This window comes from Narcine bancroftii, chromosome 1 (assembly GCF_036971445.1).
Source record: "Narcine bancroftii isolate sNarBan1 chromosome 1, sNarBan1.hap1, whole genome shotgun sequence".
NCBI lineage: Eukaryota > Metazoa > Chordata > Chondrichthyes > Torpediniformes > Narcinidae > Narcine > Narcine bancroftii.
In genome coordinates, this window is record NC_091469.1 from 284439025 (window position 1) to 284453697 (window position 14673).

The following is a 14673-nucleotide window of genomic DNA, read 5'->3' on the forward strand; positions in this document are numbered from 1 at the left end:
GAAGGAAAAACTCTTGTGGGTCCATCTCAAAGGGCTAGTTCTAGAGAATATCTTGAAAGTTTGAAATCTGCTAAACAATGCTGATCTTAAACATAAACTCTTTTTCTCTCTCCTGCGGATGCTAACTGGCCTGCTGAGTATTTCTAGCATTGCCTCGTTTTATTACAGGATTCCAACATACCCAATGTTGGCTCTCATAGAACAGAGTGGAAAAGAGGTACAGGTTGAAACACTGACCCAGCAACTCCCACAGAACGGCATATTTTGGATCATATTTTGGTGTCATGAAGCATCAGTAACACTTTCTAAATCAACAAAATTCAAGAAACACAGTAAAAAATTTAGTCTGATGAATTTATGTAAAAAAAAACAAATTCCATCCTGAGAAATGAACTAGTTTACCAAGAACAACATTTCACAGGCTGCCATTTCACAAGACCCTTAACGGATTTGCTCTGGAAACTGACAGGGCAATTTCTCTTCTTTATACTTGTACCTGCCAATTCAGAGGCCACTAAAAGGGATGTGCAGGATCATCAAGCAAGCCTGAGGCTTAGTCACCAAAATGCTAGAGGAATTCAGCAGGTCTCTCAGCATCCATAGGAGATAAAGATATGCAACTGATTTTCCAGGCCTGAACCTTTCTTGCACAACCCTTCTCCACCCAGCCCTCCAGACCCTTTCTTCTGCCTTAAACCTTCTTCCAGATACAGTAAACTTTATCTCCTGTGGACGCTGCGAGACCTGCTGAGTTTCTCCAGCATTTCTTTGTTTTTACTCCCATCACAGCATCTACAGACTTTCATGTTTCAAGCCTGAGGATTAAGCATGTGTTTAATTGAGGACTCTTGAGCATAGGGGGTCTGCGGTCGAGCATTTTCTGTAGTTCGGAATCATTCAGGTTCAGGGGTGATGGATGAGAGAGGTTCAATCCATATCAGAAGATAATTCATCAAAATCAGGATGGCCAGACTGGGAAATAGCTTCTTCCCACAGGCTGTGAGAGGGATGAATGATATCCCTTAACATTGCACTCTTATAAATGAAACTGAGTAAATTACTTATATATTTTTTCAGATTATATTTTTATGTATGTTGAATATTTGAGAAACATATATGTGTGCATTGCTGTCCTGGTTTGTTTGTGTACAGTCAGGTGATAATAAGCTTGAACTTGAAATCTATTGCTGAGGGCCTGCACCCAATAACAGAATTGATGGATGAAATTGTGTTCACATATCGAGAACTGGAACCACTGGTACAATGGATGGTGCTTATGTCAGGAGGTGACCAATTCAGGGAGGGATGAGGTCCCTGAGAGTTTGAATAACAAAGAATTTCTCAACCAAGAAGCAGCAGAGACAAAAGGTGATTGAGAGTCAGGATTCAGGAATGAGGATAGGGCGAGGATCCGCTCCATCACCATACAATTCTCTTCTCTGCAGATGACGTTGCCATGCCATCACATTGTAAGGAGAGAAAATCTGTAGTGTTAGATATCAGGACAGCTGGAACGAGGGTGTAAGTGTAAACTGAGCACTGCTGTCTTCATTTCCTTTCTTCAGATACTTTTCTTCATCAAAATAGTGAACAACCAGTTTTTTCTCTCATCTGAGGAATCTCTCGAAGGATTAAAGAAGCTGAATGGATCGATTTCAACGCAGCTCATTAACCCAGTGGGTTTTCCAGGGGTTGGCTTGGTAACACGCAAACCTCTGAATCACATCCATTCTTGTGTTCTCTTTTCAGAATCAGGGATTCGCTGCCATTACTCGGACACTCCAATTGCCCTCAAGAAGATGGTGACGAGGTGCCTTCTTCAACTTGTAAGCTCCTTCCACAGTGTTGTTCCCAATGCTGAAGGAATGGTGATTATAATAATACCCCCATTATCTGGCACCTATAAAGATTGGTAAATGCCGGATAAGTGAACTTGTCAGTTGCTTGAGATTGCATGTTGCGTGATTGGTGAACTGATCACCAATTTTAAACATTTGTATTTTTTACCTATTTATTTTCCCCCATTTTTGCCAGTTGCTTGAATTCCAGGTAACAGGGGTTTAACTGTACATGGTGGTTGAGGTATGACTGAAGGAAACCTGCAGGCGATGGTGTTCCCATTCACCAGCTGCTCCTTCTTGAAGGCAGAGATCACAGATTTGGAGGCTGTTATCAATAGAGCATAAGCAAGTAAGTGCAATGCATTTTGCAGCTTGAGTGATTTAGGGAATGTTTAAATGTTTAGGGTGGTAGGCAAAGTGCCTATAATGTAGGCTGCTTTACCTTCGATAGTGTCAAGCTTCTTTAGAGTGGCTGGAGCTGAATTCATCTGAGCAAATGGGTTATTCCATCACCAACCACTCCACAAGCCTCCATGCCCAAAAGATCCTCCTCCGCCATTTCTGCCACCGACTACGTGATCCCACCACTAGATGCTTGATCCCCCCCCCCTTCTCACCTCTCTGCCTTCCACAAGGATCGCTCCCTCATTGATTCCCTTGTCCACTCCTCCCTCCCCAATAACATCCCCTTGGCACCTACCCCTGAAACCGCAAGAGTTGCTCCACTTACACCACCATTTGGGGCCTCAAACAGTCCTTCCAAGAGAAGCAACATTTCACATATGAATCTGCATCTGGTGCTCCCGTTGTGGTCAACAGGCACAGACTGGGAGATCATTTGTTGAGCACCTCAGCTCTGTCTACCTCAATAGTTTGGATCTCCCAGTGGCCACCCATTTCAACTCCCAATCCCATTCTCTTGCTGGCATATCTGTCCATGGCCTCATGCACTGCCAGACTGAGACCACCCGCAAATTGGAGGAACAACATCTTATCTCTGTCTGAACCCCCTCCAACCAGATGCCATTATATTGACTTCTCCAGTTTCTGTTAACCTGCCCTTCCATCTTTTTCTTCTCCCTGTCACCTTTCCCCCAGCTCTCTCTAACCCCCCCTTTCCCTCTGTCTCCTTTCACAGAGCCAAAATCAATTCTCACCTCTCTTCTTATCATTTCCAATTAACACCTTTTGTTGGTCCAGATTCCTCCCCCTCTGATTCTTCCATCTTTATTCTGACACCTTCTTGTTTTTTGCTTATTCCTTGAAGAAGGGCTCAGGCCCGAAATATCAGTCATTTGTCTTTACCTCCTATGGATGCTGCAAGACTGGTTGAGATCTTTCAGCATTTCTGTTTTTATTTGCTAACATTCCCAACTTAAAATTTTAATTTTTAATTGAGAGATACAGCACAGTAACTGGTCCTTCTGCGCTGCCCAATTTCTTCAGCCAGAGGGTGTAAAATCTGTGGAATTTGTTGCCACAGATGGTTGTGGAGGCCAGGTCAATGGATGTATTTAAGGTAGAGATTGATAGGTTCTTGATTACCCAGGGCAAAGGTTATGGAGAGACGGCTGGGAAAATGGACCAGCTCATGTTAAATGGTAGGACAGACTTGATGGGCTGAATGGCCTATTTCTGCTCCTGTCTTATGGTCTTAATATTCTAATTGCATCTGAAATGTATTTCAATAAATCTATGTCATTCTTGAGGCAATTGCTTCTCTTTTAAGAAATGGAAATCTAAGTGCAGGTGTTTGATTTGGAGATGATGCCTTCAAAATAAAGAAAGAAACCAAACAAATTGTGAACAAAGAACATAATGCATGAATGGGAATTGAAGGCATGGCCTTGTAATGGGGCAGAAGGATATTTTTCTTTTCATTACATTCTCCACTGAGATTTTAAAACAATCATTCTCTCGTTCCTCTCTTACATTTAAAGGATCAGTCACGTTGGATTGCCTGAGGAAGAAATACTTTGTTCATTATCGACATGGAGAACACATCAGCCAGTCTTGAAATGCAACTAAAAACAGAGTGTTAACCTTAAATTTCTTGGCTATCTTTCAGGTTTTCCCAAATCACTTGGCTGCAAACAATGTACTTTATATGAGTTAGAAGGCACAAAGATGCCCGCTTGACCTGTGTCATCACAGGTATCCTCAGACTGACCACTGCTGTGTAATCCCCATCTCAAACAATGGCAGCTACAAAAGCACTCCCACAATTGATCAATGTTGTTACAGAGTTCCCACAAAGCGGTGACTTAGGTGGATAGGCTGGTGAAGAAGGTGGTTGGCATGCTCGTCCTCATTAGCTAGGAGTGCTGAGTACCTCACGATCTTACAATACAGCTGTGGTATTGAGACCATACTCGGAGTGCTGTGTTCAGTTCTAAGATGAAAATCAATGAGATGGAAATGGTGCGGAGGAAATTCACCAGGATGTTGTCAGGACTGGCAACCTGTATTATAGTAAGATGCTGAAAAGACTGATGTTTTATTCCATATAGCATATTAGATGGGGGCGGGGGGTGGGTATATTGTAGAGATCTATAAAGTCATGAGGGGTATGGATACAGTGAATGCTCACAGTCTCTTTCCAAAAGTAGACAATTGTAGAACTAGAGGATGTAGGTTTAAGGCAGTGATTCTCAACATTTTTTGGATGCCATAGTTGGTCTGTGGTTAGTAAGGGATTACTTAAAGCATGTGAGTGGAAAGAAACAGGTTGAGAACTACTGGTTTAAGGAAAGATGGGAGAGATTTGAGAGGGAGAATTTTAAGAAGGGCAACATTTTCACTCAGAGGGTGGTCAGTGTCTGGAATGAGCCTCCAGTAAAAGTTATAGAAGTGGGCACAATGACTCTGCTTGAGACCTTTAGACCAGCCATTCTCAACCTTTTTTTTTGGCTATGGTGCCTTTAGGACTCTGCTTAAAGTTTATGGGCCCCTTTCACTAAAAGTCTTTTATGATTTCAGTCCATGGGCCCCTTAAATATGCTGCAGCCCCCAAGGAAGATGTCTGGCTTCTGTTGAGTATGGCTGCTTTAAACCGATATATGGACAGGAAGTGTTTAGAGGGATATGGACCAAATGCAGGCAAATAGGACTAGCCCAGAATGTCAACTGACTGGTTGGGCCAAAGGACATGCTCCAAGAATTTTTTTTTAAATTTAGACATACAGCACCTTAACAGGATGTTTTGGCCCATGCCACCCAATTTACACCCAATTAACCTACATCAGTATGTTTTGAATGGTGGGAGGAAACCTGAGCCTTCAGGGAAAACCCAGACAGAAATGGGGAGAATGTACAAACTCCTCACAGACAGAATAGGATTCGAACCCCAATCCCAATCACTGGCGCTGTAACAGTGTTGCACAAACCGCTACGACAACCGTGTCACCCAATTTCACATGATTTATGAAGCCTCTGATCCCTCTGGCATCTTTTTCCCAAAACTGTCCAATCATACTTAAAATGAACAGTTCTCCTTCTAAGAGGAAGATGACCAGTGGTTTCTTTCTGTGGTGAAGTCCCAATGGTGACAGGCTAAAGAGTTTCCAACTTGTAATATTACTTGTACTCACTTGATGGATTTCCTGCCATCCATTTTCATCTTTACAACTGATGAAAGCATGTTCGTAAAGCAGCAGTTCGCAGCAGTAGGGGTCTCCTCCAACCATAGCAGTGTGATAGAGTGGAGTCAGCCCACGGCTATCCTTGTAATCGGTAGAGGCCCCGAGCTCCAGCAATGTCTGGCAACAATATAAGGAATGGACGAGAACATTAGCTTTAGGATTACACATTTTGTAGAAACTCTTTTACAAACTTCAAGCTAGGGGAGTAAATAGAGAGGGAAAGGACAAGAAGTTGGATTGCTCTTTGTCAATTGTAAAGGCCCAGTAAAAACAACAAGATGTCCATCGCAATAATCAAAGGGGCCATCCAAACTCTTGATACCCTCACCACATTGCTGGGCTCTCCTCCAGTGGTGTATGTGCTCAACCAAGTTCAAAACAATTCGAGCTCATTCAAATATAAATGGGAATACTCCTTGTCCAACCTGCACACCACCACCGCCCCACTCCCCACTTGACCCCCCCACCCCCAGTTAACAGCAAGGCAGGGTCATCCTGTGGACTGTATGTAGGAGTACCTTAATGCCACCACGTGGTGTGCATTTGGTTCCTCCAATTGATTGAAGATCACATTGTGAAGTGGGATAGATGGGTCCAGTGGTGGGTTTTCCTTTACTAGACAAAAGTTTGCACTTGTATGAAGTGAAAATCCAAACCCAATTATGGCCAATCAGCCCCTGACCCTGGCTGAGGACTTTCATTTGTTTGCTATCCAGCCTGAACCTAACAGAACTTCGTTGGCTCCTGTCCAGCACCCAGGCTCTGGACCTGATAAAGAATGACCTGGCCCCCAAGCTTGATCATTTTTGTTAATAACCAACCTTGCTTGACCTAATCAGAACACTTATAGTTAGATCTCTTTAGGCTCAGTCAATCTTCAGGAACATCAGCAACAGAAAATCTAGCAGGGAAGGCAGATTAATTTTTCAGTTCCTCTTATTTCATGTAATGAATTTTGGAGAACCCAACAAATCCAGGGCAAGTGGACAGGGATGGGTGATAATCTCTAACGTAGAGCTAGGGGTGAACACAGGGAGCAGACATCACTGTGGACCCACTGGGTGATTAAATTAGTTTTGAGTCTGTTCCACTGACTGAAGAGTTTAGGACAAAGACACTTTTTTTTTTCCTTTATTTGCCCCTGTGCTCCACAGTTTTAGATTTGTAATCAAACAATTCCCATGTGATTAAACTCCACATTCCAGATCTTATTTGAGGTTATTTGTGTACATTTTGGTTTGAATTACAACATTTTTATACATAGTCCCCTCATTTCAAGGCACCACAATACATGGGACATAGCAATATTGAAGTAGTGATGTTTAATACTTCGTTGCCTATCCCTTGCATGTAATGACTGCTTTACGTCTGTGATTCATCGACATCAGCAGGTGCTGAGTATCTTCTCTGTGATGCTCTGCTTGGCCTCTACTGCAGCACCTTCAGCTCCTGCTGGTTTCGGGGACTTGTCCCCTTAAATTTTATCTTTAGCATATGGAAAGCACGATCAATTGTATTTAGATTGAGTGATTGACAAGGTCATTCAAGAATCTTTCAGATTTTAGCTTTGAAAAACTCCTTTGTTGTTTTAGCAGTATGTTTGGGATCATTGTCTTGCTCTAGGAAACAGCCCTGTCCAATAAGTTTGGAGACATTGCTCGACCTTGAGCAGATGTTTCCATGCACCTCAGTATTCATTTTACTCCTGCCATCAGCAGTTACACCATCAATGAAGATAAGTGCACCAGGAACTGTGGTAGCCAGACATGCCCAGGCCAAGAGCACCCCCACCATGTTTCACAGATGAGTAGTTCTGCTTTCAATCTTAGGGAGTTCCTTTACACCTCCACATTTTGCTCTTGCCATCACCCTGATACAGGTTAATTTTCATCTCATTTGTCCACAAGATCTTTTTACAGAATGTGTAGGCTTTTTTAAATATTTCTTGGCAAACTGAAATCTGACCATCCTGTTTCTGTGGCTAACTAGTGGTCTGCAGTTTGCAGTGTAGCCTCTGTATTTCTGTTCATAAAGTCTTCTGTAGACAGTACCCAGTAGTCATTGAAATATCCACACCTGCCTCCTGATGAGTGTTTCTGATCTGTCAGACATACGTTTGGGGATTTTTCTTCATGATGATGAGAATTCTTCTGTCTTCAGCAGTGGAGTCTTCCTTGGAATACCAGTCCCTTTGCGATTACTGAGCTCACCAGTCACTCTTTCTTCTTAATGATGCTCCAAACTGTTGATTTTGGGAATTCTAAGGTTTGGACTATGTCTCTTACTGTTTTATTCTTGTTTTTCACCCTTGTAATGACTTTTTGACATTCATTGGCACAACCCAGGTCCTTGTGTTGAAAAATTGCAACTACAGACTCCAAAGGTGATAAAAAGCTTAGAAATAAGTTGTTCTCTTATACCTGCACCAACGAAGCAATTAAACATACCCGAGTACTCACAAACATCCGTGAAGCCAAATATCCCAAACATTATGGTGCCCTGAAATGAGGGAACTATTTATAAAAAGTGCTGTCATTTCTACATGGTCAAACCAAAATGTGTACAAATAGCCTTGAATAAAGTCTGGATTGGGCACTCTAATTATATGTGAATTGTTTGATGACAAATTTAAAACTGTGGGGCACAGGGGCAAATTTTAAAAAAACTGTCTTTGTCCCAAACGATATGGAGGGCACTGGATGTGGATAAAGGCAGATGATTCCTTTTATTGTCATGTAATAATACATTTAAAATGTAATATGCATGATATACTTCAGCTCTGGTCTGTCATAAGGCAGATAAAGAGTCTCCATGAGCAAGGCCCAGATCAGATACAATCAAACCGACTGGCTGTATAGGCAAAACGGGCAGAGTCGCCCCTTTCCCCCCTTGCTCTAAAGCCTGTGATGCTCAACAATTCAGATGCATCTTCACTAGAACACAGCTATGAGCAATGGTTCTCTTGCATGGCTGTGGGTGATGCCTCTTTTGTTAAGCATAAATGCCAGAAGAAGCCAACCTCTCAAGTCTGTCTACAATTCATTAGAAACCCTCGAAATGAAAAGAGTTTTCGCTAATGGACATCCAGGGATGCGCTTCCATTATTACTGCCTTCAGTGATTCGCAGCACTTGACATTTCCTTGGCAAATCTATTATTAATAATGCAGTTAAAATGCAAGGCTAAAGGCATCCATGTACAGTGTTGATAGCACTTTAACATCTAATTCAGTAAATCATTATTTTTGATGGCCAATCAAAAGGTTAAAGTGATTGGCTAAGCTCCTATGTTAAAATAATAGCAAATAGCCAAACTTGGTAAGTAATAAGAGCAGGTGTTCACTGACATTTTATTGCATTGTCAAATATTCTTCAGCAGTTATTGACACAAGTGTTTCTTCCCGTTTAAATTTAACCTAACATTGTGAAACCTGTGACCTATTTTCACTCTGCCAGTGACAGCTGAAAGGACAGAGGGACAGTATGCACGTGCTAAAGCAGACACCAGGCTCCACAGAGGCTGGGATGCTGGAAGAACTCAACAGGTCAGTAGGGGAAAGAGACCTCTGATACAGAGCCCTGACAGTTCCTTCCCCTCTCCCCCCGCACCCCCCCCACCTCACCCCGACAATGCAGCTCAATGCTCAGTTCCTCCAGCAGTTAGTTTCAGTTCATGCTGAATTCATGTATCTCGTCACAAGGCTGGCATTCCTTCACCAGTCACAGGGTGGAGTCCACCACTCACAAACACGCAGCAACTCGGTCACTGCTGTGGCCGAAATGAAACGGTACACCATGCAGATATGGTGTGTGAGATGTTCCAGCCCTATGTGAATATTTGAAGGCGCTGCTCCACAAGTTCTGGCTGCATTTCAGTTGCACACTCCTGATCTTTGGTCATCTGGAGATGGGGGGGGGGGGGGGGGGTGGGGGGGGGGAGAGAGGGGCAGGAGGTGGGAGGGGCCAGTTGATGGGTGATGCACAAATGTGCTGGAAAAACTCAGCAGATCATCCAGCATCCATAGGAGGTGAAGAGTAACCTGGGCCCTTCCTGAAGCATTGGTTACCCTTCCACTCCTATGGATGCTGTATGGCCTGCTGAGTTTCTCTTGTATATTTGTGTATTGCATTCGACTACTGCATCTGCAGAGTTTCTTGTTTAACTGCAGTTGATGGACAAATGTAGTTTGAGACCAATGGAATTACCCTTGGAGCTGGCATATACTTAATACCAGAAGACATTAGAGCAGATATAGGCTATTCAGCCCATTGAGTCTTTCCCTCCATTTAATCATGAGCTGAATCATTCTCCCATTCAGCCCCATTACCCAACCTTCTCCCCATACCTTTGATGCCCTGGCTAATCAAGAACTTGCCAATCTCCATCTTAAATATATCCAATGACTTGGCCTCCACAACTGCAAGTGGCAACAAATTCCACAGAATTAAAACCTTCTGGCTGAAGAAATTCCTCCATATTTCTGTTCCAAGTGCACACCCTTCATTCCTGAAGTTATGCCCTTTTGCCCAAGAATCTCTCATCATGGAAAACAGCCTTTTAACATCTACTTTATGGGGCCAATGGATTTTCTTGTCTATCGGATGAGAAAATATGAGTAAAATATTGGCAGATTAAATGCCAGGTTAGCTCCCCATAACTGCTTCTCCCCTGGGCAGTGAGACAGCTGAATGATTGCTGAAACAGCTCCCTGTGATTCTACTCTCTATTAATGATATTTATTTTTAACATATGTATATAAACATGCGTATAGGTTCTGTGTATATATGTCCTTGTTCTGTTTGTGTGTTATCTCTGTATGTGCGTTTGCACTGACAGAGAAAACTGTTTTGTCAGGTTCTGTTGTTCCACTCAGATGATGAATAAACGTGAACTTGAACAGAGCAAGCTCTCATCCACAACCAATGAAAAATGACATCTCCCTGTTATCAAAATACCTCTTCTCTAATGCGTGGCTGCGGAGGCTGCGGGAGCGTCAGAGGCGAATCCACAGACACTCAGTGTCTTTGAAGGGAATCCCTTTTGCTTCTCCTTTCTCTCTTATTGTTACAGGCACCGGGTAATATTAATGGTGGCTCTTTGTCTGCCTTACTGCAGGCAGAAGGGGATTTTATGTAATATTATATTTTCTGTATTTACATGACAAGATAGGAATCTTGAAATCTTGACCGTCGATGATCTACCTGCAGCTAATGGCCCAGACCATTCACCAACTTCTTAAGTTCATCAAAGGATGACTAACAACCATCAACCTTGCCGGCAATGCCACAATCCAAGAACTAATACAAAAAGCAATTAAACCACAAACACTGATTCTCCCGTTCAGACATCCTTATGTTATCAAGAGATGAAAGCATATTAGGCTCAGTGATTGGTTCACAGCCACCAAAAGGAATACATTGGACACCATTGAGTGATTTCAAATCTCATTACAGATTCTAAGTGATGGGTGTATAAACCTCTAGTATCATGGATATTATCTGAGTCAGATTAAATTCTGGGGTGAATTGCTCATTAATTTTAGAATTTGCAAAGTGAGATTAAACAAATGCCTCAGTCGTTCCATAGTTTAAAGTTTAAATGGATAAGGACCACATGCAGGCAAATGGAACTTGTTTGGTTGGCATGAACAAGATGGGCTGAAGGGCTGTAGAACTCAAGGACTTAGTCAATTAAGTTTCTTTCAAAATTAAAGCTTGCTTTCATGAAGTGTATTTGGTCACAACCTGATAAAGAGACAATGTTAAAGTGGCAGAACGATTCCAGGGGCAATAGTAGATCCACCAAGAAATATTTATTGAGAAAGGTTAGGCTTTCTGGTTCTCCCATTGGCAAATGTGTTCATAAAATTATGAAAGACTCTTATAAAGAAGATGAAGCAAGATATTTCCTCTATTAATTAAAACCAAAGTCTAGAGAGTTAAAATAAAGGCCATTCATCTGCCTCTCACATCCTTCCTTTGAGAAATGAGCTCAGCCAGATGGTCCATAAATAGCGACAAGAAAATGACTAGATAATTTGTTCCAGACAGGGTGAGTCTTGCTCAAGTGGTCAGGGAGAATTTCCTTGCTCTTTCTTGAACAGTCACACCGAATCACTCACATCCACGTGAGAGAGCAGGCAGAACTTAAACAATGATCCAAAGGAACTCAAACTTAATGATCCAGAGGAGATGTAATAGATTATGAGAGGCATAGACAGGGCAGCAATGGCAGTACCAGAGGATGTCTGTTTACTTTAAGGTGAGTGGAAGAGATTCCAGGGGAGATGTCAGAGGTAACTATTCTTACACAGAGAGCAGTGGGTGCCTGAAAGTTTCTTCAATAGGCATAATGATGTAAAAAAAGGAAATTTATGAGCTGTAAGGAGGGGAACGGTTGGATGAATTGATATGGAACAGGTTTATATAGATCGACAGCAAAACAAGAAAGTCTGCAAATGCTGTGATTGTTGTTAAAAAAAGCTGGGAGAACTCAACCGAACTCACAGCGTCCAAATATATATTTCCAACGTTTCTGGCCTGAGCTCTTCTCCATGATATGAGTGAAAAGCAGGCCAGGCATCTGAATAAAGACTGGTCAGAGAAAGGGGAAAGAATCGGAGGGGAGGGGAGGAGTCCAGACCAACAGACAAAAGGTGTTAATTGGATATGATGAGAGGAAGGGTAAGAATTGATTTTGACTGTGAAAGGAGACAGAGGGAAAGGGAAGAGAGAGAAGAGCACGTCAAAAGGAGATGGGGAAGAAGGCAGGAGGGCGGCTAATGGAAACTGGGAAGGTCAATGTTAATGCCATCCATTTGGAGGTAGGAAGGTGAAGGGTTGCTTCTCTTTTTTTTTAAATTTTTTATTTTTCACACCATAAATCACATTAGCCATGATATACACTATTTCTTTTTCACACATATACAGTGACTTTTTCTTCCCCCCCCCCCCTTCCTCCCAAGCCACCCCCCACCCCCCCCTCTCATCCATTTTAGGTATACAATCTAGGTTGCATTAAGCCAGTCAGACAATGTTGTCATTCAACAAAAATACACCAGAAATTCTACTGAGTCCATTCTTTTCTTTCCTTCTCCTTCCATCAACTTAGGTAATGTTTGTCCCCGGTAGGTTTTCGCTATTGTATTTAATGTAAGGCTCCTATACTTGTTCGAATATTTCAATATTATTTCTTAACCTATATGTTATTTTTTCTAATGGAATACATTTATTCATTTAAATTTAGTAGTTTCTTCCTTTTAATTTGGTTATGTATTCCATTAATATTTAAAGTCATATAGTTCAGCGTAGCCCTTTTATATTTTGTTTATCTTCTCTTTCCATTTTTCCATCATTACCTTTCCTCCTTTTCCATTTCTGTTTTCTTATTTTCAACTCTTTATAAGACAACATTCCTACAACATTCAACATTTTCCTTATTCTCCTATTTCTATTTTATTTATCCCCAATCTCCCCTTCACCTCCTGAGTTGTCCTTTATCCCTTGTCGGACAACCACATCTCCCCTCTCCATTTGGATTTGCGAATCCACTCGCAAGCGTCAACTGATTTTGCAGTGAAGGGTTGCTTCTCCAATATGTGGGTGGTCTCAGTCTGGCAGTGCATGAGACCATGGACAGACGTCAGCAAGGAAATGGGACAGGGAATTTAAATGGGTGGCCACTGGGAGATCCACGCTATTGCGGCAGACAGAGCGGAGGTGCTCAACAAAGTGATCTCGCAGACTGTATCTCCAATGTAAAGATCACAATGGGTGCACTGGATGCATTAGATGGCCCCTGTAGATTCTCAAGTGAAGTGTTGCTTCATTTAAAAGGACTGTTTTGGGCCCTGAGTTGTGGTGAGAGAGGAAGTATGGCCGCAAGTAGGGGTGATTGGTGGGGAGGGAGTAGTAGATGAGGAAATCACCGAGGGACCAGACCCCACAGAAGGCAGAGAGTGGAGGAGAGGGGAAGATGAATCTGGTGATGGGATCAAGTAGTAGGAGGCAGAAATGGTGAAAGATGATGTGTTGGATGCAGAGGCTGGTGGAATGGTAGATGAGGACAAGAAGAATGCTGTCCTTGTTGCGCATGGGAGCGGAGGGGGCAATGGAGGATGTATGGGTAAATTGGCGTTAGAGGGGAATCTACATTCTTTGAAGAAGGAGGACACCTCTAATGATCTGGAATGGAAGACTTCATCCTGGGAGCAGATACGACAGAAATGAAGGAATTGAGAGAAAGGAATGGAACACAACATTGCGGCTCATGTTGCACGTCTAGCTCTGGTGTGCCCTCAGCAGGATGACCAATCAAAGAATGGTTGAAGAACAGAGCAGGCCGCACCGTGAGGTAAAGAGGAAAATCTTCAGATGCTGGAGTCCTGTCCGGTAAGTGTTGGAGAAATGCAGTTGATGTTTCGGGCCTGACCCCTTCTTCACTGAAAACCAGTCCTACACCTGAATAAAAAGGTTGGTGGGGGGGGGGGGGGGAGAGTGGAGGAGCACTGGCTACCTGGTTGTGAGGTGGATACAGGTGGGAGGTTAGATGAGAAAGAAGCTGAGGAGTGATGGGGGATAGGGTAGTGGGTTAAGAAGGGTAGGATTGATTCTTGCTGAACTGAACAAGGATGAGCAACCACTGTTTGCCTTTACCAATTCTATACGGACTGTTCTTAATGATCTCTGCATCACCAAGGGAGAAATGGTTTGGACTTTGACCTTGCCAAAGGCACTCTCATTTTTCCACCCCCTTTCTTCAGGTGTAGTTTGCAATTTACAACCCTATGCTCCCACCACAGATTTTCACAATCAATCAGTGAGATGAGAGCCAGCGTTCCCCATTTATCATCTCCCCTCCTGTTCACAGCGATCCTACTTTGACTATCTCCCCTCCTGTTCCCAGTGTTCCCACTTTGACCATCTCCCCTCCTATTCCCAGCGATCCCACTTTGACCATCTCACCTCCTATTCCCAGCGATCCCACTTTTACCATCACAGTTCGTGCTCCGAGAGAAAACCTTTCCACATATGAGGACAATGATAAACATAAAAGGTAATTTCATTGAGAAATGAAGAAGCAGTGACCTGTGTGGACAGAGACATTGACACCCCTCCTACTAGTACGGCACGTGGGAGCATAACTAATCTTTTTAAACAATAAGATCAGGGGATATAGGTCACCTGGCAGCAC

The 14673-nt window shown here is 42.8% G+C and overlaps 1 protein-coding gene and 1 long non-coding RNA gene across 16 annotated transcripts in view; one reads left to right on the top strand and one right to left on the bottom strand.

The window, feature by feature from the left end:
- shank2b (SH3 and multiple ankyrin repeat domains 2b) overlaps positions 1-14673 on the bottom strand; it is a 1183051-nt gene that overhangs the window by 906607 nt on the left and 261771 nt on the right. For all 15 annotated transcript variants that reach the window (XM_069902317.1, XM_069902307.1, XM_069902287.1 and 12 more), the window contains one exon: positions 5432-5599. In XM_069902317.1, the coding sequence (XP_069758418.1) occupies positions 5432-5599 (168 nt within the window). The remainder of the gene's footprint in view (positions 1-5431; positions 5600-14673) is intronic.
- LOC138745285 (uncharacterized) lies at positions 1748-10787 on the top strand. Its single transcript, XR_011346142.1, has 3 exons — positions 1748-1826; positions 8937-9025; positions 10647-10787. It is a non-coding gene; the product is annotated as an uncharacterized lncRNA (long non-coding RNA).